The sequence below is a fragment of the Pipistrellus hanaki genome (genome assembly GCF_964339955.1).
Source record: "Pipistrellus hanaki genome assembly, chromosome: X".
NCBI lineage: Eukaryota > Metazoa > Chordata > Mammalia > Chiroptera > Vespertilionidae > Pipistrellus > Pipistrellus hanaki.
The window spans coordinates 12,427,380-12,455,303 of record NC_140524.1 but is presented as its reverse complement, the minus strand read 5'-3'; the positions used below and the strand labels follow the sequence as shown (position 1 = coordinate 12,455,303).

General features: G+C 48.1%; 1 protein-coding gene across 3 annotated transcripts; it reads left to right on the top strand.

The window, feature by feature from the left end:
- The first annotated feature begins 2,682 nt into the window (after nucleotides 1-2,682).
- On the top strand, nucleotides 2,683-9,003 carry PRRG3 (proline rich and Gla domain 3). 3 transcript variants are annotated; one of them, XM_084870274.1, is made up of 4 exons: nucleotides 2,683-2,753; nucleotides 6,351-6,388; nucleotides 7,472-7,632; nucleotides 7,991-9,003. In XM_084870274.1, exons 2-4 carry the CDS (start codon nucleotides 6,382-6,384, stop codon nucleotides 8,519-8,521), a joined length of 699 nt encoding a protein of 232 aa, XP_084726400.1. In that variant the 5' UTR covers nucleotides 2,683-2,753; nucleotides 6,351-6,381; the 3' UTR covers nucleotides 8,522-9,003. The 3 variants fall into 3 exon arrangements, with proteins under 3 accessions (XP_084726400.1, XP_084726398.1, XP_084726399.1); XM_084870272.1 differs by lacking the exon at nucleotides 2,683-2,753 and adding an exon at nucleotides 2,979-3,119; XM_084870273.1 differs by lacking the exon at nucleotides 2,683-2,753 and adding an exon at nucleotides 3,466-3,559.
- Nucleotides 9,004-27,924: the final 18,921 nt, after the last annotated feature.

The window sequence follows — 27,924 nt, the reverse complement described above, 5'->3', positions numbered from 1 at the left end:
TTTCTAAGTATTGGATCCTGTCCAACTTCATAGTTCCAACACCCATGAAGCTGGTCCTGCCAAATGGGATCCGGATCAGAAATGATTACAGGTTAGAAGTTTGAACAATGTTGGAGTAGAAGGTCTGTCCTCTCACACCATACTAGGAATTTTTATTGAAATATGATCTGCCTTTTGTCTCTTTTGAAATTCTTAGCAACCATATTGTACACTTCTTTTTTTTTTTTTTTTTTTTTTTTTTTTTTTTTTTTTTTTGTAGCTGGGTCCTCCTATGGTCCTTAGTGCACTACATATGTGATATTGATGTGTGCCAAGGTGGGTTTGTTGAGATTGCCAATGCAGTGACTAAGAGAAGGGTGCATGATGAAAGTGATGGAGATAGGGGAGAATGAGTGAAGGCTCAAAGGAAGACCAGAACATCTCTCCAGAATTTAGATAATAAGGATCTAAACTGTGCCAGTAGACTCGGGGAAGTTAAAGGAACCTTGATTGGGTTGGGAACAAAACAAAACAAAAAAAAAAAAAAGTGCACCAAATAGCCCAGTTCCTGGTTAAGGCAGATAAGTCAGTGGCCAAGCCCTTCCCATCCTAGTTCAGAGAGGGACTATTCACATCAAGGTCTAAAAGCAGGGGAGAGGTGGGGAGGAAGGGCTTCAGCCCTTCCCAGACAATCCCCAGGCGTGCCTGAAACCATCCCAAGGGGAGTTAGAAAGACTTCTGAGAAAGCCAGGATCTGAAGGAAGCCAAGATTCAGGCTCCCCATAGGGAAGAAGCTGGGGGGAGGGGTGAAGTGGGGGGAGGGTTGGGAGGGTGGGTGAAGGGGAGCAGAATTGCTGGTGGTGCTGGGGATATCTTGGTGTTAAGGTGAAGGCTGAGCTTCACTCCAACTCCACACCTCAGCCCATCTTCTCCCACCTCAGCTTTGCAAGTATCTAGTAACCTTGCTGCAGATGAGGCTTTGTGTTGGATGCTAGGGACACATGAAGAGACAAAGTCTCTGACCCTAAGCTAGAGGAGGCAAGTGTGCACCCCATGAGCAACCAAATGTAATACATCTGGATGTGGCCAAAGTTGACCTGTATTAGACTCATACTAAGCACCAGACTCACTTGATGCGATTATCCCATTTGCCCTACTTACCCCCTTTTAAGACAAGTACTATTACCATTATTCTCATTTGACAGATGAGGAAACTGAGGTGCAGACAGGTTAAATCATTTGCTGAGAGGATCGCAGTGCTGATCAGTGGTATCCCCAAGTGGTACCACAGGCAGCATGCTGCAGAGATGCTGCTCTGAATCCTCCTCACCCTTGACACCCACAGATGCGCCCCCATTTATAGTCTCTGCAGACTGAGTGCTGAGAATGTAACAGTCAACACAGGTGGGTGTGGATACTCCCAGAAGACCTCAGAGTAGAGATGTCATCTGAGCTATGTGGGAAGAATGAATACAGGGCACAGAGGCTGGCAGTGGGAGGAAAGGCATTCTGGGCTGAGAGGGAACTTATTAGACTGGTGATACTGGAGCCAGAAACTTATGTAGGGGGGCTGGGAGGAGAGCAGAAGCCATAGACCCCTTCTTCATCCACTGAAAGCTGTGCAAAGTCTCCTGTGAATATAGTGGTTAAGATCAGGATGGGGACATGGTGGTGGGTTAGAAGACCCAGAAAGTAAATTCCTAAAGATCCCCAACTAGTTTCCCCTATCAATCATGTCCCAGGCTCCCTCCCCCTGAACTGAGGGTACCTCTAAAACACATACAGTCTTTGGGCCCCAAAGAAGTCTTATTCTCATTCTCAGGTAATGATTTTTTCCCCTGTGGTAGCTTACTCCACAGGCTAGGGGCTGTGGTACTTTGGCTTTCAATGGGGGAAGGGTGCCAAGGGTCTGTCCTGGGCAAGGAGGGAGCTCCTGCAGCCATGGAGGAGCAAGCAAGGCAGGGGAGGACTCCAAACTGGTGGCAGAGATGGAGAGGAAAGCACCTTTGAAAATGGGGGGAGGGCAGGGAGAGGCTAGTTCTGGGAGCTGCTCTGGAACAGACCCTGGGGCAATGGAGGTCCCCCCTTACCCCCCTCCCCACTCGCTCTTGTCACTGCAGCAGGACAGGTTGCAGTTTCTCTGCCTGGAAACTGCCCCAAAGCACGAAATTGGGAGGGCGCGCCAACTCCAGTTCTTGGCTGGATGCCAGTGGCTCAGAGAACAAAAAGAGCCCTGAAACTCAGCAGGGCGCACCTGCCCCTCCTCGGAAGCTTTGGCAAAGGAGATCCCGAGCTCCCTTAGAACTGTCCTGCCCTCTTTTAGCAGTCCACCTCTTCGCCTGTTCTCCCTAGACTGTGTCATCCCGCTGCTGCCAGCGTCTCGCCCTGAACCTCATCCCATAGTGCTGCCTCCTGAGTACACCCACTCCTCCACCCACCCAGCACTCTCCTTGCAGGCCCTGGAGATCCCCTCCTCTCCCCCTCCTGCACCTGAAGAGTTTTCCAAGCCCATTTCCTCCTTTCTTTCGCCACACTCCCCAGACAGGATTCTCCCCATTTTCTAAAATTGACAGGAGAGAAGCCTGCGGTGCTGGGGCAGGGTGGGGAGGGTAGAAGTGAAGAAGCCAAGGTCACCCAATCATTGGTGGAACGCAGCCTAGACCCAGCCTTTCTTCCGCGGGCCCGTTTGAGTCCTGGCAGGGTGGACCCAGGCTGCTGTCCCGGGCCCCCTCTTTCCTTGGCTGGCATTTGGGGGCGGGCTGGCCAGATGACAGGTGAGCCAGGGTAGGAAACAGTTGGGGGAGTTGGGCTTCTCGGGGACACCTGGTGCGCGGGCCTTGGGCGCGGCTGCCTGAGCCCGTTGCGGTGTCAGGGTTTCTGAGGGCCTTCGCCCTGGAGCGGGACTGGACCCGCACGTTGGGCCGAGGGTCCCCGGTGCTCCAGGGGCCCGCGGGCCAGGCCCCGCCCCGCCAGGCACGGGCGGGGTCAGGGGCGGCGCTGGCGGAGTGGGGCGCGGGCGCGCAGTGCTGGGTGCGCGCCGCCGCCCCTCCGGCCCAGCTCGCCCGCCGGTTCTCTCGACCCCCCCAGGACCGCTCTCATCGCCCCCCAACCCTCTCTCCTCTCTTCTGCCCGGCAGCCCGGTGCGCGGTGCGGCGCGACGATCGCGGCCTGGCAATCGGGGGGCACGGTGGTCTGGGCGCTCCAGGGTGGCGCGCCAGGGAGTGGGGCGCGAGGCCAGCTTTGGCGCGGCGGGGTGTCGGGAGGTGGGCAGCGGCGGAGCCCCCAAAGGAAAGCAGGGCAGGGGGTGCCGAGGTAATAGGCAGGCCTGCGCGCCAGTTTGCAAAGGAAGCTCCAGAGGCACTTCAGCCCCTGGCAGGCAGGGACCCGGGCGCCCCGGGGCGGGCGGCGGGAGGGCAGCGGGGCGGGGAGGGAGGAAGGAGGAGAAGGCTGGGCTGGGCCGGGGGGCTTGGCCGACGGGGAGCAGGTGGGCGGGGACAGGGGCCCTGCTGAAAGAGGCGCAGCAGCGAGGTGGCGGGCTGCGTGCGCAAACAAGGCGTCCGCCTCCTGGGCCCGGAGAACGGTGAGGCCATTTGGGTTGGGTGCCCCAGCCCCGAGGGCAAGGTTCAGTGTCCAAGACCACTGAATTGGGCGCGGGGCACTATCGGGGGAGGGTCTGGAGGTCCGGCCGGGCCAGGGCGTTGGGGTCTTGAGCAGACCCGTTGCTGGGCCAGGAGTTAGTGGGCAGGACGCTGTTGCGGGCTATGGAGGGCAAGGACAGGTACTTTGAGGACTGGCATGAGTGGAAGGGGGCCAGGAGGGTCCCGAGTTTGAATTCGAGCGTAATCTGGAGGTCCCTTGTCACTGGGTGGGCGGATGAGTCATAAGATTTGGAAACCTAAGAAGCTTTCGTGGGGATCAGCTCTGATTAAGGGAAAGAAAAAGGGTTTTTGGATTTGGAGAAGTGGTTCGGAGACCATGTCTTGGGATTCCAGGACTCCTGGCCTCCAGTCCCCATACAAGGAACTTTGGGAGCCAAGTCCCTGAGGGCTGTGATTCGGGAAGCTCCAGCCTGGAGTCTGGAGGTCTTTGTGGTGGCCTTCCTTCCTTTCTGGGCCTTCAGGATTCAGCTGTGTTCCTGTGGGGAGTGGGTTAAAAATTCCTCCGGCCTACAATCAGCCTTACAGTATCCACCAGGGGCAGGAGGAACATATACATGCGTGACTGCTGCAGCGTTTCTCTGTCATGGAGCCCTCACGCTTCCTCACTGTTGCTATAGTAACAGCCTATCGATGGTGTATTTATAGGGAAAGAAGCAGGCGCTATATTTGGGGGGAAGGGGGGGGGGAGGCCTCATAGCAGCAGCAGTGACGTTGGCTACAGAATTGTTAATAGAGTGTGGCTCTACCCTGGGAGCTATGTGGGGGAGTTTCCGGGCTTGTTTAAAGCTTGAACATGAACTAATGACTTTTTTCAGGTGTCTGGATAGCTCACATCCGGGGCTTTGAGATGTGTGGGTGTACATGTATCAAAGTCAGGTGTTTGGGGACAAGAAGTGGCTATCGTAAGGTGTTATGTAATTTTCCCATGTAAATAATTTAAAAAACAACAACAATGCTGCAGTTCTCTTTGATGAGCAGTTAAACACAGTTTTCTACCTTCATTTATGAGTAAAGCCTTTACTCATTCTCTTCAAACCCTGGCACAAAGGCTCCATTTTTCTACAATCAAAAACCTTGCTGTTAGGCATGCCACACCCACACCCTGGCCACATGACCAGCATTGGCTGTAGGGGAACCTCAGGGATCTGCAATGGAAGCAGAATTGAGATCTAATAGTCCATCTTCGCTCTCATAAACATCGAGGGTCAACTTTTCTCACAACAGTAGGCCTGTCGTTGACAGATTCCCATAATGAGTTTTGGATGGGATTGTTGTGGGGTTCAAAAGAGAAAGCCCCCCTTGACATATTGCTTCCATAGATGGCTGAAAGATGTGCTGCTTTGTCTTTGGTTTTAATTGTATGTATTGTTTATGTCCTACCTGTTTGCCAGAAGGATTGGAAGATCTATTTTAAATATACTTAAGATTCTGTAACTGCATTAAAAAAGTGCATACCATGTCACAGGGGGAGAAGCATATGTGAACAGCTGGGCAACCAGGGCGCTTGTACGTGACGGTCAGTGTTAACGGTGAACTTCCTGGCAGCCTAGGAAAAAAAGGGTAGCACAATGAGTTACACCGTTCACATGTCCTGCGTCCAAAGAGTCCTGAAACTAGAGCTTCTGCTTGGGGAGGGGAGCAGTGGGGTGATTGCTCCCAGATGTGGACAGTTGGGCCAGTGCTCTGGAATATGAGCACGAGTGGGAGTGTATGTTGGGGAGAGCAGTGTGCTGTGGCTGGGATGTACATACTGGCTGGGTAATTCCTGAGCAGGAGCACAGCTTTCAGAGGCAACACTTGTATTGAGTTAGCGCAGGGGTCTTCAAACTTTTTAAAGTAGGGGCCAGATCACGGTCCCTCAGAGAGCTGGAGGGCCGGACTATATGAACTACTAATCCCTACTGTAACACCTTGGCTGCGCTCACTGCCCAAAAAACCTGGCGGGCAGGATCAGACTCCCCTGGGGGCTGCATGTGGCCCGCGGGCCGTAGTTTGAAGACCCCTGATAGCGTCTCAGTTTTGATCTCATGAGTCAATGTCTTGGTATACTGCTGTAGTGTTCTTCCATGCCAAGAGGAGAGATGACTGGTTTCAGGGGATCTTTGCCATCGTGTCTGGTGAAAATGAACGTAGCAGGTCACCTTTGTTTGGGCCGTGACTTTTGAGATGGTTTTTACTGCCATCTTAAGCTTTGGCAGTACCTGCTCCTCAAAATGTGCTGCCTGTTTTCAAGAAACATGCTTGTCATTAGAGGTATCTGGGACCTGCCATTGTGAGCAAAATTAGTTTCCAAAATGCATCCTCTTTCTGTTATTGTTGATTTGCTTTACCTTGCCTAAGTCCTGGTATCTCTGAGGTTCTTGAAAACTCAAAAGTGCACAGATTCCTTGAGCAAAGTGAGAAAGGAGGACCCTCAGCCTGTAGGAGTTTTTCATGTTTAAAGAAAAAGTTAAGGTCTGGGTCTTCTAGAATCTCAGAATATTCTTGGGGAAAGAACTAGAAAGATTTCTTTAGGAAGTGCAGGGTCTAGGGAAGCTCTGGAGGAGAGCTCAGGGCAGAATAGAAAGCAACAGAGCTGTGAGCAACTGTGTAGAGGGTGCTGTGCCTTTGGCCAAGCCACTGGGGCTATGGTTCACATTCTAGCGCCAGAAGGGTGCCCTGTAGGTTTTGGGATGCCATTTCAACTGTGACTCTGCTTTTCTCCTTTTCCAGGCAAGTGACACGCTGGTTCTGAGGGAGCACTATGGCACGTGAGTTTTTCTGAGCTTAGACCAAGTGGGGAAGGGCCATGCCTAAGGGCTCATGGGAAAAGTGCATATCCACCTTTCAAGTCCTTCCCAGCTTTGCTTTCTCCAGATTGTCCCTGTGGCCCCTGTCTGATTAGCTTTTTCTGGAGTACATGCTCATTTGGGGCTGTGCATCTACCCAGGCCACTATGGCAGAAACTAATATGACAGGTCATGGGGCCTGGGGAAGGGTGTCTGCCTGCTGGCATAGCCCTACCTATCTGGGCATGAGTGGGACTGTTTGACATGGGGACTAAGAAGTCTCACCTCTATGTTCATATCAGGGGCAGATGTCACCTCTTCTTTCATTTTCTAAAGTCCTAAGTCAGGCTTATGGAAGTACATAGCTCATATTATACCAGTCCACTCAATTGGAATAAGTAGACATGGCTGTCACTCAATGACATTTTTTTCCAGGAGGCAACTATGCCATGTAGACAAAGATGTAGATTTTCCCCTTTGGACCCTGCTACCCTCTTCCCAGGCTCATGTACATTCAGTTCTCTGACCTACTCCTGTTTGGGTTTGTACAAGATTGACTTGGGCAAGGCAATTAATGCTGGGTGATCTGATAGCATAGGTGCAGGGAAGCCACCCTGATAGAGTCTTATAAGATTGTTTAGTGTTGGTCACCATCATCAGCATCAAAGAAGATGCTGGTGACCTCAAGATAAGGGCTCTGATTTTCTTGTTTTGAGGTAAGGCAGGAGATACTGGGTGTTGTTTTTTTTTCCACTGACTACATTATTCAAAATCCTTCATCTCCATCCACACGCTACACAACATGCACTCTCCATTTTCCTCCATAGCACCAGAGACATGAGTCTTATTGGGTCCATGGTATTCTAGGCAGATACATTATGGCATCACAGAAAGTCAGCCATTCCACCCCTGTTACAAAGGGCCAGCCATGTCTGTGATGGTGGCCAGCCAGCTGGCTTTGTCTTGCTTCCATCCATCATTGTGCTTCTGCACATGGGCTGAGTCTGGTTTGAAGGGCCCCTAGGTACCTCCCCATTCCAGGCCTCAGTGCAGCTTTCTCCTCAGTGTTTCTGGAGGCCAAGAATGCCCATTCGGTCCTGAAGCGGTTCCCTCGTGCCAATGAGTTCCTGGAGGAGCTGCGCCAGGGTACCATCGAGCGGGAGTGCATGGAGGAGATCTGCAGCTACGAGGAGGTCAAGGAGGTGTTTGAGGACAAAGAGAAAACGGCACGTACCACCCTATGGCTGGGTTCTGGGGGGAGAGGTAACATCAGGAATAAGAAGAGCAGGCCCAGGTGCCTCAGATGGACCAGAAGCAATGAAGGAAAGCCAGCCTAGTCCAAGGCGGGGCCTTTGGGGCCATAGAACAGAAAACATGTCCTTAGAGTCCCATCGGCCTGACTCTGGGGGCCTCCTCCATGGGAGTGTTGCTCTTTATCCTTGGTGCATTCTAGTGCCTCTCTGTTAGCTCCTAGAGGCCAGTCAGATGGGGTGGGGTGGGGAGCCATCTTGCAGAAGATCTCTGAGGTTCATCTGGGGCACGAGCACTTGTGCATGAGTGTAAGTGGCCCTTCTTCTTTTGCAGATGGAGTTCTGGAAGGGATATCCTAATGCAGTCTACTCAGTCCGAGACCCTGCACAGAGCTCAGATGCCATGTATGTGGTGGTGCCTCTTCTGGGGGTGGCGTTGCTGATTGTCATCGCCTTGTTCATCATCTGGAGGTGCCAGCTGCAGAAAGCCACCCGTCATCACCCTTCTTATGCTCAGAACCGGTACCTAGCAAATCGAGGCGGGCACAGCCTGCCCCGGGTCATGGTGTACCGGGGCACTGTGCATAGCCAGGGGGAGTCCTCTGGGCACCGGGAGGCAGGGAGCAGCCCACAGGTGGTGCTGGGGCCCAGTCGCGGGGGGAGCAGAACCACAGTCCGCCTTGAGAGCACCCTCTACCTTCCTGAGCTCTCTCTCTCTAGATTATCCAGTGCCACTCCTCCCCCATCCTATGAGGAGGTGACCGCACCCCAGGAGAGCAGCAGTGAGGAGGCAAGTGTCACTTACAGTGACCCACCCCCAAAGTATGAGGAGATAGTGGCTGCGAACCCCGGCTCAGACAAGTAATGGGACTTGTGTCCTGTCTGGTATGAAAGCCTCTTTCGGAGGGTCTCTTATTTTCTTTTTAACTTTTTAAAGACTGTGCCACCACAAAACAGCCTTAGCCTCCTTGTTGCCAAATAATTTCCTAACTGTGGGTTTGTAGTCAGTTGTCAGAGACAGGTGAGGGGTATAGGGAGCACATATGCCCCTGGAAAGTGCTACAGGCCAGAGAGCCCAGCTCTTCCAGAAGCTCCCTATGTCCCTCTATCCTGTCCTTCTGTCAGGGACTGGCTTCTCTTATGCCAAAGGAATCACCCCATAGAATTGACTGTGGCTAGAATGTCCATAGGCTTGGGCCCTGGGGCCACACAGCTGGCTGAATTCCTATCTGTGTCTGGAAGCCTAGGCCACAGAAATGACAGAGAGGAGCCAGCCCTCAGCTCCATTTCCCCTCAACAGTCCTGTGCTGTGTCCTGGCTTACATTTTGAGGACAAGGAAAGGACTGAACAAAAACAAAAAACAAAAACAAAAAAGAGTTATCACACATAAATAACGAACACAAAAAAACAAAACACTATAACGTAGGCCATTCCTAGGAGGCCAAGGGAAATCAATCTCACAGATCTGTGATGCTTCTCTCCCTCAATGCCCACCCCCCATCCTCCTGACCAGGTTAAAATGAACGTCTCAAATAACCTGGAAGGAGGACAGGGTGTGTGAAGGGTGAGGGGTAGGGACCTGGCTGTCAGAACTGCCTCCTCCAGATTAATCAAAGGGGCCTGCGTGAACTTTGCTATCTTGGAGTGGTAGCTCTGGTTCTGGTATGCTTGGCCTCTCCCAGGTGTTGGCTCTCCAGATGTATGCACTGGCTGTGCTCAAACTGCTACCCGCTGGCACGAGTCCAATCATAGCCCTGGGAAAACCTATCTGACTGCCTCTGCCTGCGGAGTCCCTGGCCTCTGAATGGTTGGGGTACAGGCTGGGGTAGACAGCTGAAGTTTTCTCCTCATAAGATTGATTGTCCCATAGCACATCTATACCCATCTGACCTTGGCCTCCTCAGCACTGTGCTCTCCGGTTTTGAACTTTTGGGATACTTCCCTTTTCGTGAGTAGGTGAATTGAGTTGAATTTGAACTTTAGATGGCTTATTTTTTTCTTAATGATGGTGCCCACCCGGGAAGAAGATCCTAACGTGTCCCATTTTAGACATTTCTTTTTGAGGGAGATGGGGAAGCCCATGACCTGGGGTAGAAGGCCCATCCAGGATTTGCTCTGTCATTGCCAGGTGCTGGCCTGTTTTTATTAACCCCTTTCTGTGGCCCAAGAGCTGTCCACTTTTCCATTTCAGTGAGGTTTTGGACAGCAATGGGGCAGAGGTGACCTATCTTTAACTGTCAATGACCACCCAAAAGACTATCGACTCCCTGTCCCCCAACCCTTCATCTCTATCCTCTTGGCCTTGGCGCCAAACCATTTTTCCTCTGTGGTGCTTTTTTAAATGTAGCAAATTTTTGTGGAGCCCAAAAGAGTGCATAGCCAGGGTCTCTTGGCAACCACAGCAGTTTAAAAATCCACTGAGAAGACAAGCTCCTTTCTGTTTAAACAGCTCTCCAAGGCAGGCACTGGGCCTTTTTGTTTGAATGCGGCCCTGCCTTGTGGCCACAGATAACATCTGGAGGCCCCTTCAGTCCTGGACACTTGCCCTGAGACTTGATTCAAGTCAGGAGGCTTGTGATCTTATCCCAGTGAGGCCCCCAATTTGGACAACTTGACCTTGTGGTTGGGGTTTTTCATCCTTCCCCCTACCTCACAGGACTATGTGGAGGTCTGGGTAGTATGGTTTGCCCTTAGGAAGATTTTTCTAGAAATGTGTAGGTTATAGGGGACCAGTCCTAGAGGAGGCCTTCATATGACTCTGATATTGAGTCTCAATCTGGGGAATCAGTCTCCTTCCAGTCAAAGCTTTCTGTTCCTCCCCCCCCCCTCCGCCCACCCCACCTGCTCCGAGTGCTCCCTGGTGACAGAGGTGCTGACCAGGTGGCATTCCAACTTTCCTGCCTTCCTTATTTCCTCCCTCTGGATCTCTAGCACTACACTCCTACCCTTCTTCACAAAGGCATTTTTGGTCCAGAAAGCCCATGCTTTTTCCATGATGGAGGCTGAGGTCAATCCCATTTGGCCATGTTAGAGAACTCAACAAGGCAGCCTGAAACTCTGGGGCCAGCCCCTGCCCTTCCAGCATTTTCTCAGGCTGGTACCTGTGTGTGACCTGGGAGAAGACACTTACCCCCATGTGTCTCCTCTCCACTAAGCAGAGGGCCAGGCATAGGGCCCATTAACCAGAGCCAAGGAATGCCTGCTGCCTTTGGCATCTATTGAGCCCTTCCCTAATGAGCTGCCAGATATTTGCAGCTGGGTGGAGACCGAATAGATCTGGAAGCAGGAACTTGGCCCAATGGAGGGTGGCACATGTCCTTCAGGCGCTGAGCACAGATTTGCAGGGAGAGCTCACTCAGAGGCATTTCTTTAAGGCCCTGCGCTCTCTGGTTCAGGTGCTTCATAGCGTTCTTTTGAGTGGGGTTGCCACCAAGGTCTCTGGGACGTTTTTTGCAGTATATTGTAGAAAAAAGACTGTACAGTCCACAGTGGTCATCATTCCTCGCGGTGCACATTTGGCTTTTATGAATGCTCTGTACATATCTTTCAAAATCTGTCTTTGTATGGACATAGATTTGATACAATGCTAACGCTGCAGTAGCCACATCTTTGTTGTTTTTGGATTTGTGCGCGCGTGTGTGTGTGTGTGTGTGTGTGCGTGTGTGTGTGTGTGTGTGTGTGTGTGTGTGTGTGTGTGAGTGCGCGCTCTTGTGCACGTTGCCTTTTCTTACATGCTTATCTGAAACAATAGCCGGTGTGTGGCTATATTTGTAACCAGGAAGGAGGGTTCCCGTCTGAAGGGAGGAATGTCTCCTCTCGGGGACTGGGTAGCCTGATGACAGGGCCCTGAATGAGGAAAGCTGAGATTTGCTGTCGGAGCCCCCCCAAAGTTGCCCCCACTCACAAAAAGCTTCGGAAGAAGACAAAGCAGCTCCATCCTGGGGGCCTGTGCCCTCTGGGATCCCAACTCACCTGCCTTTTTTTATTTGGTGCCCCTGGCCTTGGCTCCTGTTTCGTGGGCATCAGCAGCTGATGGAAATTTGAATGCTCCTGAGACTTTTAACTTCTTGGTGGAAAGATGTGTGACTTTTGACTTTGGGAAGGGTGGGGCTAGTTATTCAGATATTTTTCATTAACAAAGAAAAGGCTTTAAAACTTCCTTGAAACATAACTTGTTTTCAACCAAAACTTTCTAAGAATTTGTAAAACAAGAGTCACAATCTTGTCCCTTCCCTGCTGCTCCCCATCGCCCAGGGTTTTCAAACCAAAAGCACAAGAGAAAGAGTTGGAGCTCACAGGTGCCCAGCTGACGGGCACAGCATTATCGTTGTATCCTGGCTGATGGAAATGCGACACAGAACTACTGGAAGCCAGAGACCTCCTCTTCTACTTGCCAATCCCACTGCCATTTGTGTGAATTCCTTAGGGTGCTTTGGAAGACAGGAATCTGCCTGATTTGTTGGATGTTGTCTTTTTTTGTAGCCTCAATATGAGGCATTCAGGACAGGAAAGTGTCTGTTAGGAGTTGGAGCCAGATGGTTCCTCTCTGGCTGGCTGAGATTTGATCTTTTGACAACCAAATGGCATCCCATGAGAAGAAGAAAGAAAAACAACACTGCCTCTAGATTGTTCTTTTATCTGAGAGAGATTATCAAGAGAGACTCTTACACACCTGTGCGCTGTCTTTCTAGGAGTATGTACTTGTGCTATGTCTCATGTGTGTGCCCTCATGGTCAAAGTCAAGATGCAAAGCTGCTGGTATAGGGTGCTTTTCAGCTTGACAAGTAATGAAGTTCAATTTCAGGATTGCGCTGATTCGGAAACAAGCACATCCTCCCCACCGATCTCTCCTCATACTATTTAGTATAATTAGCTAATTTAAAAGTACTGTAATAAGACTGCCTGCAACTATGGTAAAAAGCCCATTAACTTGAAGCCCACTAATTCCGAATTTAGAGAAAATCACGGCTGAAGATAATTAATGGTATCTGCAATGCTTGCTCTGTAGAAATGTTTGAAGTACTCTTCCCCTTAGTCAATTTCCAGGGTCATATGTGTAAGAGGGATCTAGTATATAATGAGTACCTTTTTTCAAATAAAAGGCTCAGAATATTAACGATCCCTGCACCGTGCCTTCAGCTTTGGGGGGTTCAGCAATTCTCATAGGTAAGGGTCTTTCTGTGCTGGATGATCGCTTGTTCTCTCTCCATCGTGGGGATGTTGGGTATTGCAGCTTTTCATTCTATTCCTCTAATCACCTTGGAATCATATAGTTTGTGCACTACCCTGCAATTTAAAGTAATATAATCGTGTATCTTGCGAAATATTCTGTAAAGCAGACGCTTTGCTATCAGACTGGCCGTTGCTATCATTTGCCGCCCCCAAATATTCAAAGGGAGCGTTTCCTTTCCCAGGCTGTGGGCGTGAGTCTCTCTCTCTAGCAAGAATTCCTCTGACAAAGATATCCAAACAGCACACCCCCTCAGGCTCAATGCCTCAACAGTTGTTCCACTGTACTGAGATATCTGCCAGTTGAACAGTGCCTGCTCTGCTCCCGCCCCCAGGCCTCGCATTAACGCAGATATTCAAGATTGGGATAAAGCCCACAGCTGCTTTTGCCTTCAAATCCATCTCCCCTTGTGGATGCCACTTTCCCAGGCCTGAGCACACCTGCTATTTCACTCTGTGATTGTGAATTTGTGATAGTGGAAACTCATATGTGCAACTGAGCTTATACACATGATTACTGTGAAATGGATTCATTTTGGTACCACTTTCAACTGTGCTCTTATTCATGCGTTGACCCATGTCAGCTGGGAATTCTGTGCATTCAGTAATAGGTCAGGATTTCACTGGGGCCTGGGGCAACAAACTTGCTTGTGATCGCTTTCTCTGTCTTTGTCTCTCTCATTGTAATGATTGAGTTTAGCTGTTAAATTTTGTCCCTTTCTGTACAAGATAATGAATAATAATAAAGAGCAAATGTAATTCACTTGTGATCTGTCCCCGTCTATTTTGGATCCCCAGACTTCCATGGGGGATGGATGGTTGTGAGCCAAACTGGTTTTTCTAAAAGTCAGACTGTAGATAAGGAAACAGCCCAAACCAGTTTGGAAGCAGGAAGCGAAGATGTCCTGGGTCCTAATGTTTGTCTGCATGTGTGTAAGATGATCTCCTGCCCCACACCCCTGGGATGAAGTTTGTAAGAACTGTCACAAATCACATCAGCAACTTCCCTGACACCCGATCCCTGGTTACTAACAGAGGTGTCCCTGGCTAGGATGCCCTGCTGGGGGAGGAGCTGGAAGGAAGGTTATTCCTATGTCCTTTGTAGGTGGGACATGATACTCAGACTTTGTCCTGGCCCAGCTTCCTGAATTTTGAGGATGGCAAGAGTCAGAGACTATTCAGAGGATAATGATGCCCTAACTTCCCCCTTGGCAGAAGTGTGATCTTAGCCCCAAACACACTCAGGTGTTGGTGCAGGGTGAGTTATGGCCACGGGCCATCATTGGCACAAGTTGTGACAATCTCCAGTAATGAAAGTAATTCACTCTTTAATAGGAAAAGCCATGTAAGGATATTCTTTGTTCTAGGCCATAGCAATTCCATTTCATATTGGTTGTCCATTTCTTTTTCTATGGACCAGGCCTTAGTTACATTTTCTGGACCTCTCCAAGGGGCTAGTAGTGATAGTAGTGACACCCTTTCTTTGGTATCCACACAAGCCAGAAACCACTCTTTAATTTTACACACAAAGGGGCAGTGTTTTGATTTTGTGTCATACAAAAGGGAAGCTGGTGGAGACCCCATAGGTCAGACGGTTGGACCTCAACGGGAGGGTAGGGATAAAAGGGAGAAATCAACCAAAGGACTTATGTGCATACATATGAGCCTAACCAGTGGTCAAGGACAATAGGGAGGTGGGGACATGAGTGGGGGAGTGGGGGATTGGAATGGAGGGTTGAGGACAAATTTGTGATGATACCTTAATCAATAAAGAAATTAATTATAAAAAAGAAAAAAAGAAAAGCCATGGTAGTGATGAGACAATGGCAATAAAATTCAGGATTGAATGTAGAGGCTAAAAGCCAGGAAAGAGAGCCAGAGACCTTAAGTTCAGTTCTGATCCCAGTCTGGACCCCAGGCTTCCAAAGTCCCCCTTGAGGTACTATCCAAGGAACTGAGCCTCCCTTTTTGATCTGCCAGCTGTATCATAAGACCATAGATTATAGGGACAAGGCAGTTGGATTGCTTGTAGAGGCTTAGGGCAAGTCAGGGGCATGAGGGACCTAAAGGGGTGATGGTAAGGAGAGACAGTCCTACTTCAGTGTCTCCCAGTCCCTGCTGGAATAGACACAGGGAATGAGGTCAGGGGCAAAGACTTTGCTTCGTGAGTGTGGCTTGGAAAGGTGAGACCCCTCTTCTCACACTTTCCCCACAGCCACACCCTTGTAACAGTTGGCCTGAAACTGCATGGAGTGAAATGAAAGGACAGGACAGTGGGGGAAGATCCATTGTGTTTGGAATGGGGACTGCCAAAGAAAGACTTCCTGAGGAAGCCATGCCCAACTGAAAGATTGAAAGCTGAGTAGAAATCGGTTAGCAAAGAGCATGAAAGACAATTAAACCAGGCAGAGGAGGAGCAGATTATGAAGAGACCAGCAAGGCCACCATGTTTTTAAAAAAATATATTTTATTGATTTTTTACAGAGAGGAAGGGAGAGGGATAGAGAGCTAGAAACATCGATGAGAGAGAAACATCGACCAACTGCCCCCTGCACACTCCCTACCGGGGATGTGCCCGCAACCAAGGTACATGCCCTTGACCGGAATGGAACCTGGGACCTTTCAGTCCACAGAACAACACTCTATCCATTGAGCCAAACCGGTTTCGGCAAGGCCACCATGTTTTTAAAGAAACAGAAGAAGCTAGAGTAGCATAAGGAGAAAGACTTGTGCAAGATGAGGTTGGAAAAGTAGAGGGAGCCCATGCAGAGCTCCCGAGGCCACACTCGGAGCTGTAGTCTTTATTCTAGTGATAATGGCAGGCCACTGAGGAGTGCTTTAAGGAGCAAGGTGGCATGACCAGGCCTTTTATATTAAAAACAATCTCTCTACCTACTATGTTAACAATGGACTAAAAGGCCCATGACGGGATCAGAGAGATAAGGTAGGAGGCTATTGCAGTCATCTAAGCAAGAGATAGTGATAGGATTGGCTAGGTTGGTGGCAGAAAAGATAGATAGAAGTAGACTAGACTACTGAGGAAATCTTTGCCTAAACACTAAATTATATATTTTGGAGGTTGTATTAGGTTTCAGCAGAGACTCAGATTCAGTAGGAGATATATATATATATGAGAGAGAGAGAGAGAGATTTGTAATTGACCCTTGAACAACACAGGTTTGGATTTGGATTTTGTGGGTCCAGTTATACACAGAATGTTTTCAATAAATAAGCAGTCTGTCCTCCACATCCCTAGGTTCTGCATATTTAACCAACCTCAGATAAAAAAAAAAAAGCTGTGAATCTGTGTATATGGAGGGTTGACTGTATGCATTATTCTATGCCACTTAAAATATTTGTATTGATTTCAGAGAGGAAGGGAGAGAGAGATAGAAACATCAATGATGAGAGAGAATCATTGATCAGCTGCCTCCTACACACCCCATACTGGTGGCTAAGCCTGTATCCCAGGCATGTGCCCTGACCAGGAATCAAACAGACCCCTTGGTTCATAGGTCGATGCTCAACCATGAGCCATGCTGGCTGGGTGTTCTATGTCACTTTGTATAAGGGACTTATTCATCTGTGGATTTTGGTATCTGTGCAGGTGGTGGTGGTGGTAGAAAACTATGGAAGTGTAGAATCCCAGAAACCAATGAAGGAAAGTGTTTCTAGAAGGGGAGGACAAATATGTGAAATGCTTCCCAGAAGCTGAGTAACATGAAGACTGAAGCAGATTCATTGGATCAAGCTGCCAGGAGGTCATTGGTGGCTGTGGCCTAGGGGATTTTAGCTGAGAGGCTGATGAAGAAGCCGGACTTGAATGAGGAGAGGAATGTTTGGTAGGTAAAAGAATGGAGACAGTGTGGGTAGTGAGGGCAACTATCAGGGTGTTGAGAGAGGACTACAGCATGAGTTAAGATGGTTTTAATATATATATATATATATAATCTTTCATATATATATATATTAAAACCATCTTCAATCATATATATATATATGAGGATATGAGGCCTGGTGCACCAATTCATACACGGATGCAAACACCATCACACTTAGTCTCTATTGGGCTGACTGGAGCAGCTGGCGAGGGGCCGGGGGGGAGGGAGGGGGGGGGGGTTGGCACGCTACCTCCGGAGATTGGCCGGCCATGGAAGGTTGGCTGTGAGAGCACACCAACCACCAGGGGGCAGCTCCTGTATTGAGTGTCTGCCCCCTGGTGGTCAGTGCACGTCATAGCTACTGGCTCGTCATCCAGTTATTAGGCTTTTAAAAATATATATAGATATTCAGGTCATTTTAATTCAGCAACTATTCAGTGAGCTTCTACATGTGTCAGGCAGCACACTAAATGCAGGGGAGAAAGACAGAGGCAAGAGAAGCCTACAAAGTGCTGGGAAAGATGTATCAGTGTTTTCACACTGGAGATAATCGTCATGGAGAGGTGAGGAGCTAAAGGGCCAGAAGAATGCAGAGAAATCACTGAGAGCTGGGGCTGGAGCCTGTACATAGGGGACACCAGCCTTGTTAGTGGCACAGACAGCTCATCTTTGGTAAAGGGCAAGTAAGAAGGCCTTGTTGACTGTAGGGAAATCCTAGTAGTTCAGGCTTTAAGCACTAGCTCTGCTGGGAGGTGAGTGCTTCACATTCCATGAACTCTAACCTGCCTTTCCTAAGTGGGATCACTGAGGTACATTGCTTTGGGTCACCCAGCTAACTGAGGAGCTATGGGTCAAATCCTATGGCAGGGAGAGGGGGCAATAGGACTGTAGATCTGGGTTTTAATTCACCCAACCCTTCCTGTTGTGCCTGCTGGCTCTGTCTTGTGAGGGTGAAGGCATGTCAAAGTGACGTGGATATAGAATGTTTGCTGAAACTCTCTTGAGCCAGTTCCTCCCTGGGACTGCCCCCTGTTTTAGCAAGGACCCTGGGTTGCCAGTCTGAAGACACTGGTTTACATGTTGCCCTTGCCAATGAATTGCTAAGTGAACCAAGTCGTGTTTCAGTCTCCTCTGAGCCTCAGTTTGTCCATCTGTAAAACAAGGGATACTGGGAGGAGTGTCTGCATCAAAGTGTCTTTTCACCAGTTTCTTGTCTGAAAAAAACAAGCAGCTTCTCAGGCTTGTTTCTCCTCTCCTCCCTGTCTTTTTGCAGCTCAGAAGGGAGGTGGCTGCTTGTGCTTTTGAGCTGGTCAGCGTTTGAAACTTTGTACTACTCTTTCAACCTCCTCATTATTGTTGGCCATTTTCCTTTGGCCTCTGATTCTCCTGAATTTTATAGACACATCAGTTTTCAGTCTGTGGATATGGAAACAATAGAAAGCAGACGCAGTTTGACCTCAGGAGTCACCCCACAGGCAAAGTTAAGGGCTCTTCAAAGTCATTTTGTTCAACCCCTTCCCTGAAGATCAGGAAAGAGGTCTTTCCCCACCTGCTTCCTTGTACATGGGACAAAATTTGCCAAGTAGACAGGTGACTAAACCCCACTGGGTTTCCAAATTGGCTGACAGCTTTTGGGGGAAGGGATTCTTGTGCTATCAGAGAAGAAGGGACAGCAGGAATATCAGCTGGCAATACTACAAGGCAGGAGGCAAGCTGACCGCGTTTTGCTCTTTGGTGCTGCTCTTAGCTCCACATGCAGGGCCATCCTGAATTGTCGGTTCGACTCTCAACCAGCAACCATTTATCCTAAACTCATTGCAGCTCCACCTGTGTTGTTCTGGCAGCCCATCCATGAAGAGGGAACCTTTTAGGGGCTGATCTAAAGGAACCCAGAGGAACATAGCATCCCAGCAACCATGGGCCCGCCTGTAGGTTTGTCAGCCAGGGCTGTGGATCAGTGTCTTTAATCAATCTCTGCTGGAGTTGTTCCCTACAGACTAGACCAGAGTTCAGGGGGAGTGACCAACATTTCCCCTCAACTTGGAGAAGACTTTTCTACTAAATCTGAGCTCCCGTGAGAGGTTGCAAGTTATCCTAGAGTTGTGCAGTCAGAGGCTGCAGGTGTTAGGAAAAATGGTTAGTCCCCCTCCCCCTTAAGCTGATAGTACTCTAGGGAAACATCATATGCCTAAGGAGGCAGAGTATGGCAGGATTAAGGGCAAGACCACCACAAAAACAACCCCTGCTACTGTCCCCATAGACCCTTGGACTTTCTGCACAACCTCATGCTTCTATCTGCCCTCAGAGCATGAGCTCCATGAGGACAGGGACCTTACCTCCAGAGTTTAACTCTAGTCAGTATTTTATTTTATTTTATTATTATTTTTCTAAATCATCACCTAAGGCTATTTACCCATTGATTTTATAGAGTGGAAGAGAGGGAAAGACAGAGAGAAAGATCCATGTGAACGAAACACATTGATTGGTTGCCTCCTGCACGAGCCCTGACCAGGACCCGGGCCAGGGAGATGACTGCCACTGAGGTACATGCTCCTGACAAGAATTGAACCCAGGACCCTTCAGTCCGTACGCTGACACTCTGCCCACTGAGCCAAACCGGCTAGGGCACATTAGTCAGTCTTGATTCAAAACAGCCATATGAGAGGAGCTCCCTGTAACCTCCTGCTGGCTGCCTCGTCCCTATGAGGGCTGGGTCTCAAGGGCTACCCTAGGTGTCCTGCCACTTACTCCTCTCTTCTTATGAGGTGACCTTCCTTCGCTGGGCCAGCTCAGTCCCTGCAGTTTGTTCCTCTGTGCTTCCTGTCTCTTTAAGGAAAGACAGCTGCAAGGCTTTGCTAGCTTCCCTTCCTTTTTCCCTCCCCCTTCCCCTTCCCTTCTGGATGGGGGAGGGTCTGGGGCTCTAGGGATGACCTCAGTACCAGCTGCTTCCAGGAGCAGGAAGAAAAAGTGTTTACAGGTTCATACGTTTTATTATCAGGTGGAGAGGAGGCTCCCAGATGCCTAGGAAATCTGGCTTGGCAGACAAAATCCGGCTTGCTTGCTTGCTTGGGTTTGGAATTGTAGCTGCTTGAGATGGGGCTCCCAGCAGAAGAGGCAGCAGACAATTGTGCCCTTTGGCATTTGAAATGATATGTTATTTTCTTTTTTTATTTTCTTTATTTTCTTAATTATCAATATAACCTGCAGTGAAAGTGTGATCAAATCAAATCAAATCAAATCAAAGGGTTTTAGAGAGCTACAGTCTAATAGTTTCCTATTATTTGTTTATTTATTTACATTAAATATTATTTTTATTAGTTTAAGGTGTATATCATACTAATCAGACAATCTTATACTTTACAAAGTGTTTCCCTGATATTTTCACTACCCACCTGGTACTATACATAGTTACTACAATACTATTGACTATATTCCCTATTCTGTACTTTACATCCCTGTGACTTTTCTGTAACTACCAATCTGTACTGGTGAACTCCTTTATTTTTTTTCATCCACTCCTCCAACACCCATCTCTTCTTTTAACCATCAGTCTGTTCTCTGTATCTATTATTTTTTTGTTGTGTGTGTGTGTGTGTTCGTGTGCTTGTTTTATTTTTGCTGTTCATTAATTTTGTTCTTTAGGTTCCACATGTAAGTGAAATCATATGGTATTTGTCTTTCTCTGACTGACTTATTTCACTTAACATAATACCCTCTAGGTCCATCCACGCTGTCACAAATGGTAAGATTTCACACCTCCCTGAAACCAAGCAACACAATTTGAAACAGGATTTTAGCCGATCTTGCATGGGGATCTGAGGTTCAGAGCAGAGGAAGAAACTTGCCTAAGATGACCAGTGTCAGATCTAGAAGTCTATCCCAGGTGTACTGACCCTGGGCCTGGGTCTCTGCCAATCACCATTACTACTTGCAAGAGAGGTGGGAGCAGATAGCATACAGGCCATCAGACCTCAAGCTGCTTGAGAATCTAAGTAGAGTACATGGTTGGTTAAACAGCTGGGAGAGGCCAGTGGTGGGAAAGGCATTGGTGGAGGTGGGGTAGGCAGAGAGACAGACACAAGACAAGGGCCAATAGGCAGATAGGAAGGCAACAGCTGCCTGTGTTGCATGCTTGCTCTGTCGGGGACTCACATCCTCTAGATCTCAGCACAAACTTGGATGCAATTAACTGTGTTTGTTTTGTCCCCAGTGGATGCTCTGTGCTCACAATCACCTTTAGGGAAAATGATGATATGTTTTCTTTAGGGATGGTTAGCTTGAAGGGAGGTAAAGTTTTTGCCCCCATCCCTGTTAATGAAGGTGCTCTTATTTTAATAAAGATCCAAACCCTCCAGCAGACAGTTCACTGAAGAGGAACAAAGAAAATCAATAAACATGAAAAGTTGCTCAGGTTTAGCCATAATTAAAGCAATATAAATTAAATCAACAATGCAATAGCTATAATTTTTCATCCATCATAATGATGCCTTTTAGACAATTTTATAATACAGTATCTTGATAAAGCTGTGAAGAACCCAGCACTTTCTTCCCCTTGTGCAGCCTCTTTGGAGGGGACATTGATAATCAGTCAATATTGGTCAAAATTATTAACACATATTCTAGGACTCCACAATACCTCTTCTAGTGCCTGCTCTACAAAAACTGCACCCAATGTGTTCAGAGGCATGGCCAATAATGCTCACTGCAACATCCTATCTAATAAGGAGGGAATATGCTAATTGACTGCCCCAGCCTCAAAGATGGCAGCACTCATAGCCAATAAGGAGGGAACATGCTAATTGACGGCCCCATCCTCAAAGATGGTGGTGCCCACAGCCACAGGATGGCAGCATCCAGTCCCCTCAGCCCCCCAGCTGCTCAGGGCTGGCCCAAGGTGCAGGCAAGCCTTGGATAGTGGATGCCCAGCTGCCTAGGGCCGCCCAAGGCTCAGGTAACCAGGGCCAGCCAAGGCTTGAGCTGGCGGCAGTGGCACCAGCAGAGGTGTGATGGGATGTTGCCTTCCCCTGATTGCCAGGTAGCCTCCTGCCCCTGAGGGTTTCCGGATTGTGACAGGGGGCAGGCTGGGCTGAGGGACCCCCCCCTTCCCCCACCTCCAGTGCATGAATTTTCATGCACCGGGCCTCTAGTTTGTTTATAAAAGTGAAAAGCTCTAGACATCCCAATGCCCATGAGAAGGCCAATAAACAGGGGTGCAGTTGTGCAGCAAAATGCTTGCTGTGTTTAAAGATGTGAGGTGCATTTGTTCTGACATGGAAGATCCCCCAAGGAACACAGTTCACTGAAAAATGTTGCAGAACAACCCATATCTCAAATGTATGGTCTCATTTATGTAAAACACACACACACACACACACACACACACACACACACACATCTAAGCCAGATGTTCTCTAGATCCCACCATCCTTTTCCAGAAGCATCTGTCTAATCTCTGAGGTGGGGAAAGCTTTGGGTCCCCTAGCCCTATTCTCTGGGAGCCTTCCACTAGGGTCTAGGTCTCTGCAGCCCATCACTGACACTTGACCATGGGCCATTCTCCTGATCCCATAAGGCTTGACAAATCTCTCTGAACTCTAGATACTCTACTCTTTCAGGCCCCCGAGGCTGACATACTAGGCAGTGGGGGCTTTTCAGAGTCTTCAGAATGTGAGTTTGTGACCATTTCAGAAGAAAATTATGATGAAGGCAAACGTTTTGCATGCTAGAGAGACATGTTAAGGGACAAATTCAAGCCCCTTCCTCTGTCTGCCCTTAACGAAGCCACAAATCCTTTTATTCTCTGGGCAGCTTGCCTGTGGCAGTTTTCGTCTTATGTCCATGCTGTCCTCCAACTCAAATCTCCTCCTACAAAGAAGGGCTGAGAAAGAAACAGCATGCAACTTTTGTCTCCTACTGTCCCGCCCTCCTTGGTGCCCAAGGTCAAGTGCCAAGGTTTCTGGGTCTCATTGGGAGATTGGAAGGGAAATCTCCCTACCCATTTTGCTTGGCTTTAAGTGGTGGGTTCCTCTACCACTAGGGGGCAGTGCCTCTGTAGGCCTAGTGCCCCATTTCCCAGGAAGTCCCAACTGGTCAAGGCCAGTTGGCAATCAGAGGGTAATCTGATTTGAGGTTAATGATGCAAAGTCCTGCCTGTGCCTGCCCGCACTATTTTGACTCTGCTGACTTGAGTGTTCTCCCATACCAGCCAGGAGACAATTGTTTATCCTTTAATGGGGAGACTGAGGCCCCAAGAAAGAAAAGCCTTGCTCAAGCTCAAATACCAAGATCATGGTGAGGATGGGCAGAGCATAGGGTTGCCAGATAAAATACGGATACCCAGTTAAATGTGAATGACAGATAAACTATGAATATGTTTAGTGTAAGTATGTCCCACATGTTACATGCAACATTCTACACTAAAATATATATATATGTATTTGTTGTTTATTTAAAATTCAAATTCAGTTGACATCCTGTATTTTTATTTCCTTCATCTAGCAAGCCTGCTCTGGCAGAAATCCACGGCTCCTGCTTCCCAAGCTTCTGAGTCCCACAGAGTACACTTCTCTGCCCCTAAGGTGCCCTCCAGAAAGCTCATATTTCATGGCAGTTGCTCTGCTGGAGCTGGGAAGGGCTTCTTCAGGGGCCCTCAGGAATGCAGGCAGGGCCTATGCCAGCTCTGCTCCAGGACTAGCTTAGAGAGGGTGGCGTGATCTTGGCTGCCTGTCCCCTTCTCTGGCCCCACCTGTCTAGCTCTGGAACCAATCTCTCTGGATCAGAGCTGACAGGGGTGTGGGGACAGGAAGAGATTAACCAAAGTACTTATAAACAGAAATGCATAACCCATGGACACAGACAGCAGTGTGATGAAGGTCTTGAGTTGGGTGGGGACTGGGTAGATTGGGGAAAGGAGGAAAAATGGGGGTCATCTGTAACACTATCAACAAACAAACAAACAAACAAACAGACAAACAAACAAACAGCTTCTTCTTCCCCTGGAGGCCCTGGGGTGTTCCCAAGAGCTAACGTATAGAACCTTTTTTGGTCTTATCAACCAGGGGTCTTCAGAGAAAAGGACCCAATAAGATGTGTGAATGTATATGTATGCATGTATGTATGCATATAGAAATTTACTTAAATTGGCTCGTGCCATTGTGGAGCTGACAAGCCCAAGATTTGCAGGGCAGGCCAATAGGCTTAAGTGGGAGTTGATGCTGCAGTCTTGAGACACAATTTCTTCTTGAGGTAACCTTAGTGTTTGCTCTTAAGGCCTTTCAACTGATTGGATGAGGCCTACCCATATTATTGAAGGTTAGTTGTCTTCTTTACTTAAAGCAAAATAATTGTGTAAATATTAACCACAGCTACAAAATACATGCACAGCAATATCTAGACTAGTGTTTGATGGAATAATTGGGAATAAGCTAGTCAAGTGGGCACAACTTCACAGTGGTCTAATCAGCAAGGAAGCTGAGGGAGAATTTGGACTTAGATCAGAGGGTGAAGGGCTTCAGAACCCTGCAGGCTATATTGTTGAGAGGCAAGTTCTTCTCTCCTGCTCTTCCCTCCTTTGGCTCTCACTGTTCCTGCACATGCTGACTTCAGGACATCCAAAGGCCATCTTCCCACCCCCACCCCAACCCCGCACCTGGGAACTCTGGAAAGGGGGAGGCAGGATGTACTCTGCAGAGGATGCCTTTGGAGGATGCCTGTAACCAGAGTTGGGCTTTCAGAAACCATGACAGGCCTGAGATCTAACCCTGCTCTGGCCACTGACTGACTCTGGGGTCCTGTGCCAGTCCTTGCCTCTCTCAAAATTGTAGAAGATGAACCTCATATGTACTCCAATAGAGCCAAATCAGGTGACCTTAGAGCCAGGGAAGTTCTCACAGGCAAACGTCCTGAGTCTTATCTATTCTCCTATGTTGCTTACAGAGTAGCAGGGGAGAAGGCCACAAACCCAGACAACAAGATACAGCAGGAACAGAAGGTTCTGGTCTAAAGATTGAGTGTAAATGGGAATCTGGCCCCACCCCCATGTCAGGATATATTTCCCAGAATTCTGACGCCACAAAGCGCTCATTTTCAGAGTGCTTCTCTGCCTTGCTCCCTGTGCATCCTTGGTCGTCGCTTGTAAGTGAATAACTGGTTGTTATGGCTGGAGGCCCCCTTACCATCAAGGAGGAAATGGAAATGTCCATGGATGAAGACCTGATTCTTATAAACCATGGTAAAAGTCAAGAACACATGGTGGTAGCAGGTGAGGATCCCCTGAAATGTCCCGTCCCTTGGCTGTCTGCACCTGTGTATGTGTGATGGAGAAAGTACGTGTTTGGCTTGGCAGACACTCATCTATATGCATGTACGTGTTTTTGAATGCATGGGTGGGTATGTGCAACTGTCTGTATCTTGGTGTCCATATACCTGTATTCTTAGCTTCAGTGACCGAGAGCTGGAGGGATATGGGTTGATATGAACATTTTTCAGACTCAACATGTATGGTCCCTTCTTTGTCCAAGCTACCACTGTGCCTATTGCAAAAACTCAGAGGGCTTAATACAAGATCAATCAGATCAATTTTCTCTCTTAACCCTCCAATGCCGCCTTCTGCCCTGTTTTTATCATTTTGGAAACATGTATTTCTTGATTTGAATCTATAGTTGATGGCCTGTTTTCTGTTTTGTTCCCTTACTCCCCTTGTATACACATAGTGTCTTGATTGCTGTGATCTTGTCTGTCATTTTGCTCTCCCCAGTAACTTACCGCAGAGCTTGGCTCTCAGTAAATACTTGCTAATCTTTTGAACAAATGAACAAACTGGGGCCTGGGTTTGGCCAGTGGACAGCAGTGAGTGGGTGTTGAGTGATTCCTAAGAAGTTTGGGGACCCAACCTTTTTCTGGGTGTCCTGTGCCCATGAAGCCTTGGTAAAGCCTCTATGGGTATTCTTAGGGCCTTTGTTCTTCTTCCCAGAAATAATAGATCATGGATCCCGGTCCCGGGGTACCTCTCAGCGGCGACAGAAGTTGGAGTCAAAGGCTGCTGACCCTGCTGGAGGCCAACCGGCTTGGAATGTGACTGACTCCCGGCCCAGGAAAATGGTACTTTATTTGGCCCTTGGCACATGGTGGCTGGGTTGGGCTGGTAGTACTGGCTGTAAGGGCTCCAACCTGATGATGGTAGTTTGAACAGGGCAAGATGTTGACTTGGGGGTGGGGGGAAGAGGGAGCAGGCAAATGAGGATAGAGGCATTCAGCAAGAAGTCAGAGCCATCTTTTGTAAGCTGGGAGTTAATCTGAGAGTCCAGAGTGCCTGGAGCAGATATATTTATTCTGCAAAACTCCAGTGTCTGTGAAATGATACTTCCCTTTATTAAAGTGTTAAGTAAGTATATATTAAATAAGTATATATTGTTCTCTCTATAAATATGTCTAGATTTCTGTATTTATATGTAAATATATTTCTATATGTAAATATAGAAATATTCAAAATACAAATTTATTTATTTATTTTGAATGTTTTATTTTTTAGTACAAATATACTAAAATACAAAATTATATATATATTAGGGCTAGGACAATGGTAAGGCAAGTGAAGTTCCTTTTGTTTCTTGGCTGTTAGGAAATCCAGTCAATGGAATCTGACCATTTTGTAGCCAATCCTTAAAGCTACAATAAGGAATATTCTAGAAAAAAATGGTGGCCATATTGTTGCAAAGGATACTGGGAAAAGGCAGCTCTTTTGGAGAGGAGAAAGACCTGATTGTTCTAGGGAATCATTTGAGCCCAGTATTTCTGTAGCCAATTCTGTTAGCTACATTCACCAGTGGATGAAGGCAAGTTTTAGAAAAATGGTTGTTATACTGTTGCAAAGGTTACTGGGGAAAGGCAACAAAGTTGGGGAGCAAGAGGACCTAACTGTTTTAAGGAAGTAAGTTCCTAACTGCCAACCAGATTGGGTGGGAGGGGCAGATAACTGTTCCATGTATAAACCTTCAGTTAATGCCCCTGTTTTCCACCTTGGTCCTCAAGACCACCCCAGTGTCCCTGCAGCCTCCAAGTTTGGGGCCTTTCTGAGTGCTGTCAGATGGGGATCCCCCTCAGTTGCTCTTAATTTGTTTCTAGCCACACTGAGGCTTGCTTCATTCCTTATTGATACTTTCTGAATTCTACAATGTTGTTGAACTCTTCCTATGGGCTTATGCCATTTCACTGTCTTCACTGTCACTTTAATGGAGTCTTAAAGGGGAGCAATGCCAAATATGAGAGTTATCACAGTGTAATGGTTAAGAGAACAACCTCTGGAATGAAATGTCCTGGGTTCAAATTACTACTCTGCTACCTGTCAGTTATGTGACCTAGGCAAGTTATTTGGCCTCTCTGTGTAATACCTGTTTCAAAGAGTCATGATGAAGATTTAATGGCTTGATATGGGAAAGGGCTTAGAGGATGTCATGGTCCTTGGCATGTGGTAAGTGTGTGTTAAACAAACATATCGTGAGATATTTCATCTTGCATGGGAAACCCAGAGCTGAGGTTGGAACCCAGGTGGATCTGTCACCTTCTGCTTCTCTAGCTCACACTAGCTCTTTAAAGCACGAGATTCCTCTGGCCTCCGAGCTCTGGGCCAGAGACATCCACTCCAGTTATTAGGAAATGGATAGACATGAAAGACATGGGGATGGCTGGGTTCACCCAGAGAAAGAAAAAGAGGCTATGGTTTCCCAGTAGCCAGACTTTTATCTTGAGTTCTGATACCATGTGTCCTTGGGGAAGTATAGTCATCTCTCTAGGAATCAATTTCCTTGGCTCTAAAATTGAGGTTTTCTGTCTCCTTCCGTGATTGATGAGACTCAGCTGTCAGCATGTGATGGTGCTGGCAGAGGGACCCTTATCACTGTTTTTCCTTCACTGCAGCCTAGATGACCAGGAGCTACTGGGGATCATGGTGTGGGTAGAATAGTGGAAGGCAGGCAGACAACTTGTGAGCCTCCAAGGCTCTCCTAATGATCTGAAGTTTCAAGCCTCTGATTCTGGAGGATCAGACACCATGTGACTCCTGGGGGTAGATATACCTGGGCAAAGTGTGGGGCAACCAAATTTCTCAGCTGGTGCTATGAAGGTTACTTTGATTGACCATTCCTTTACTTATGTTACTCA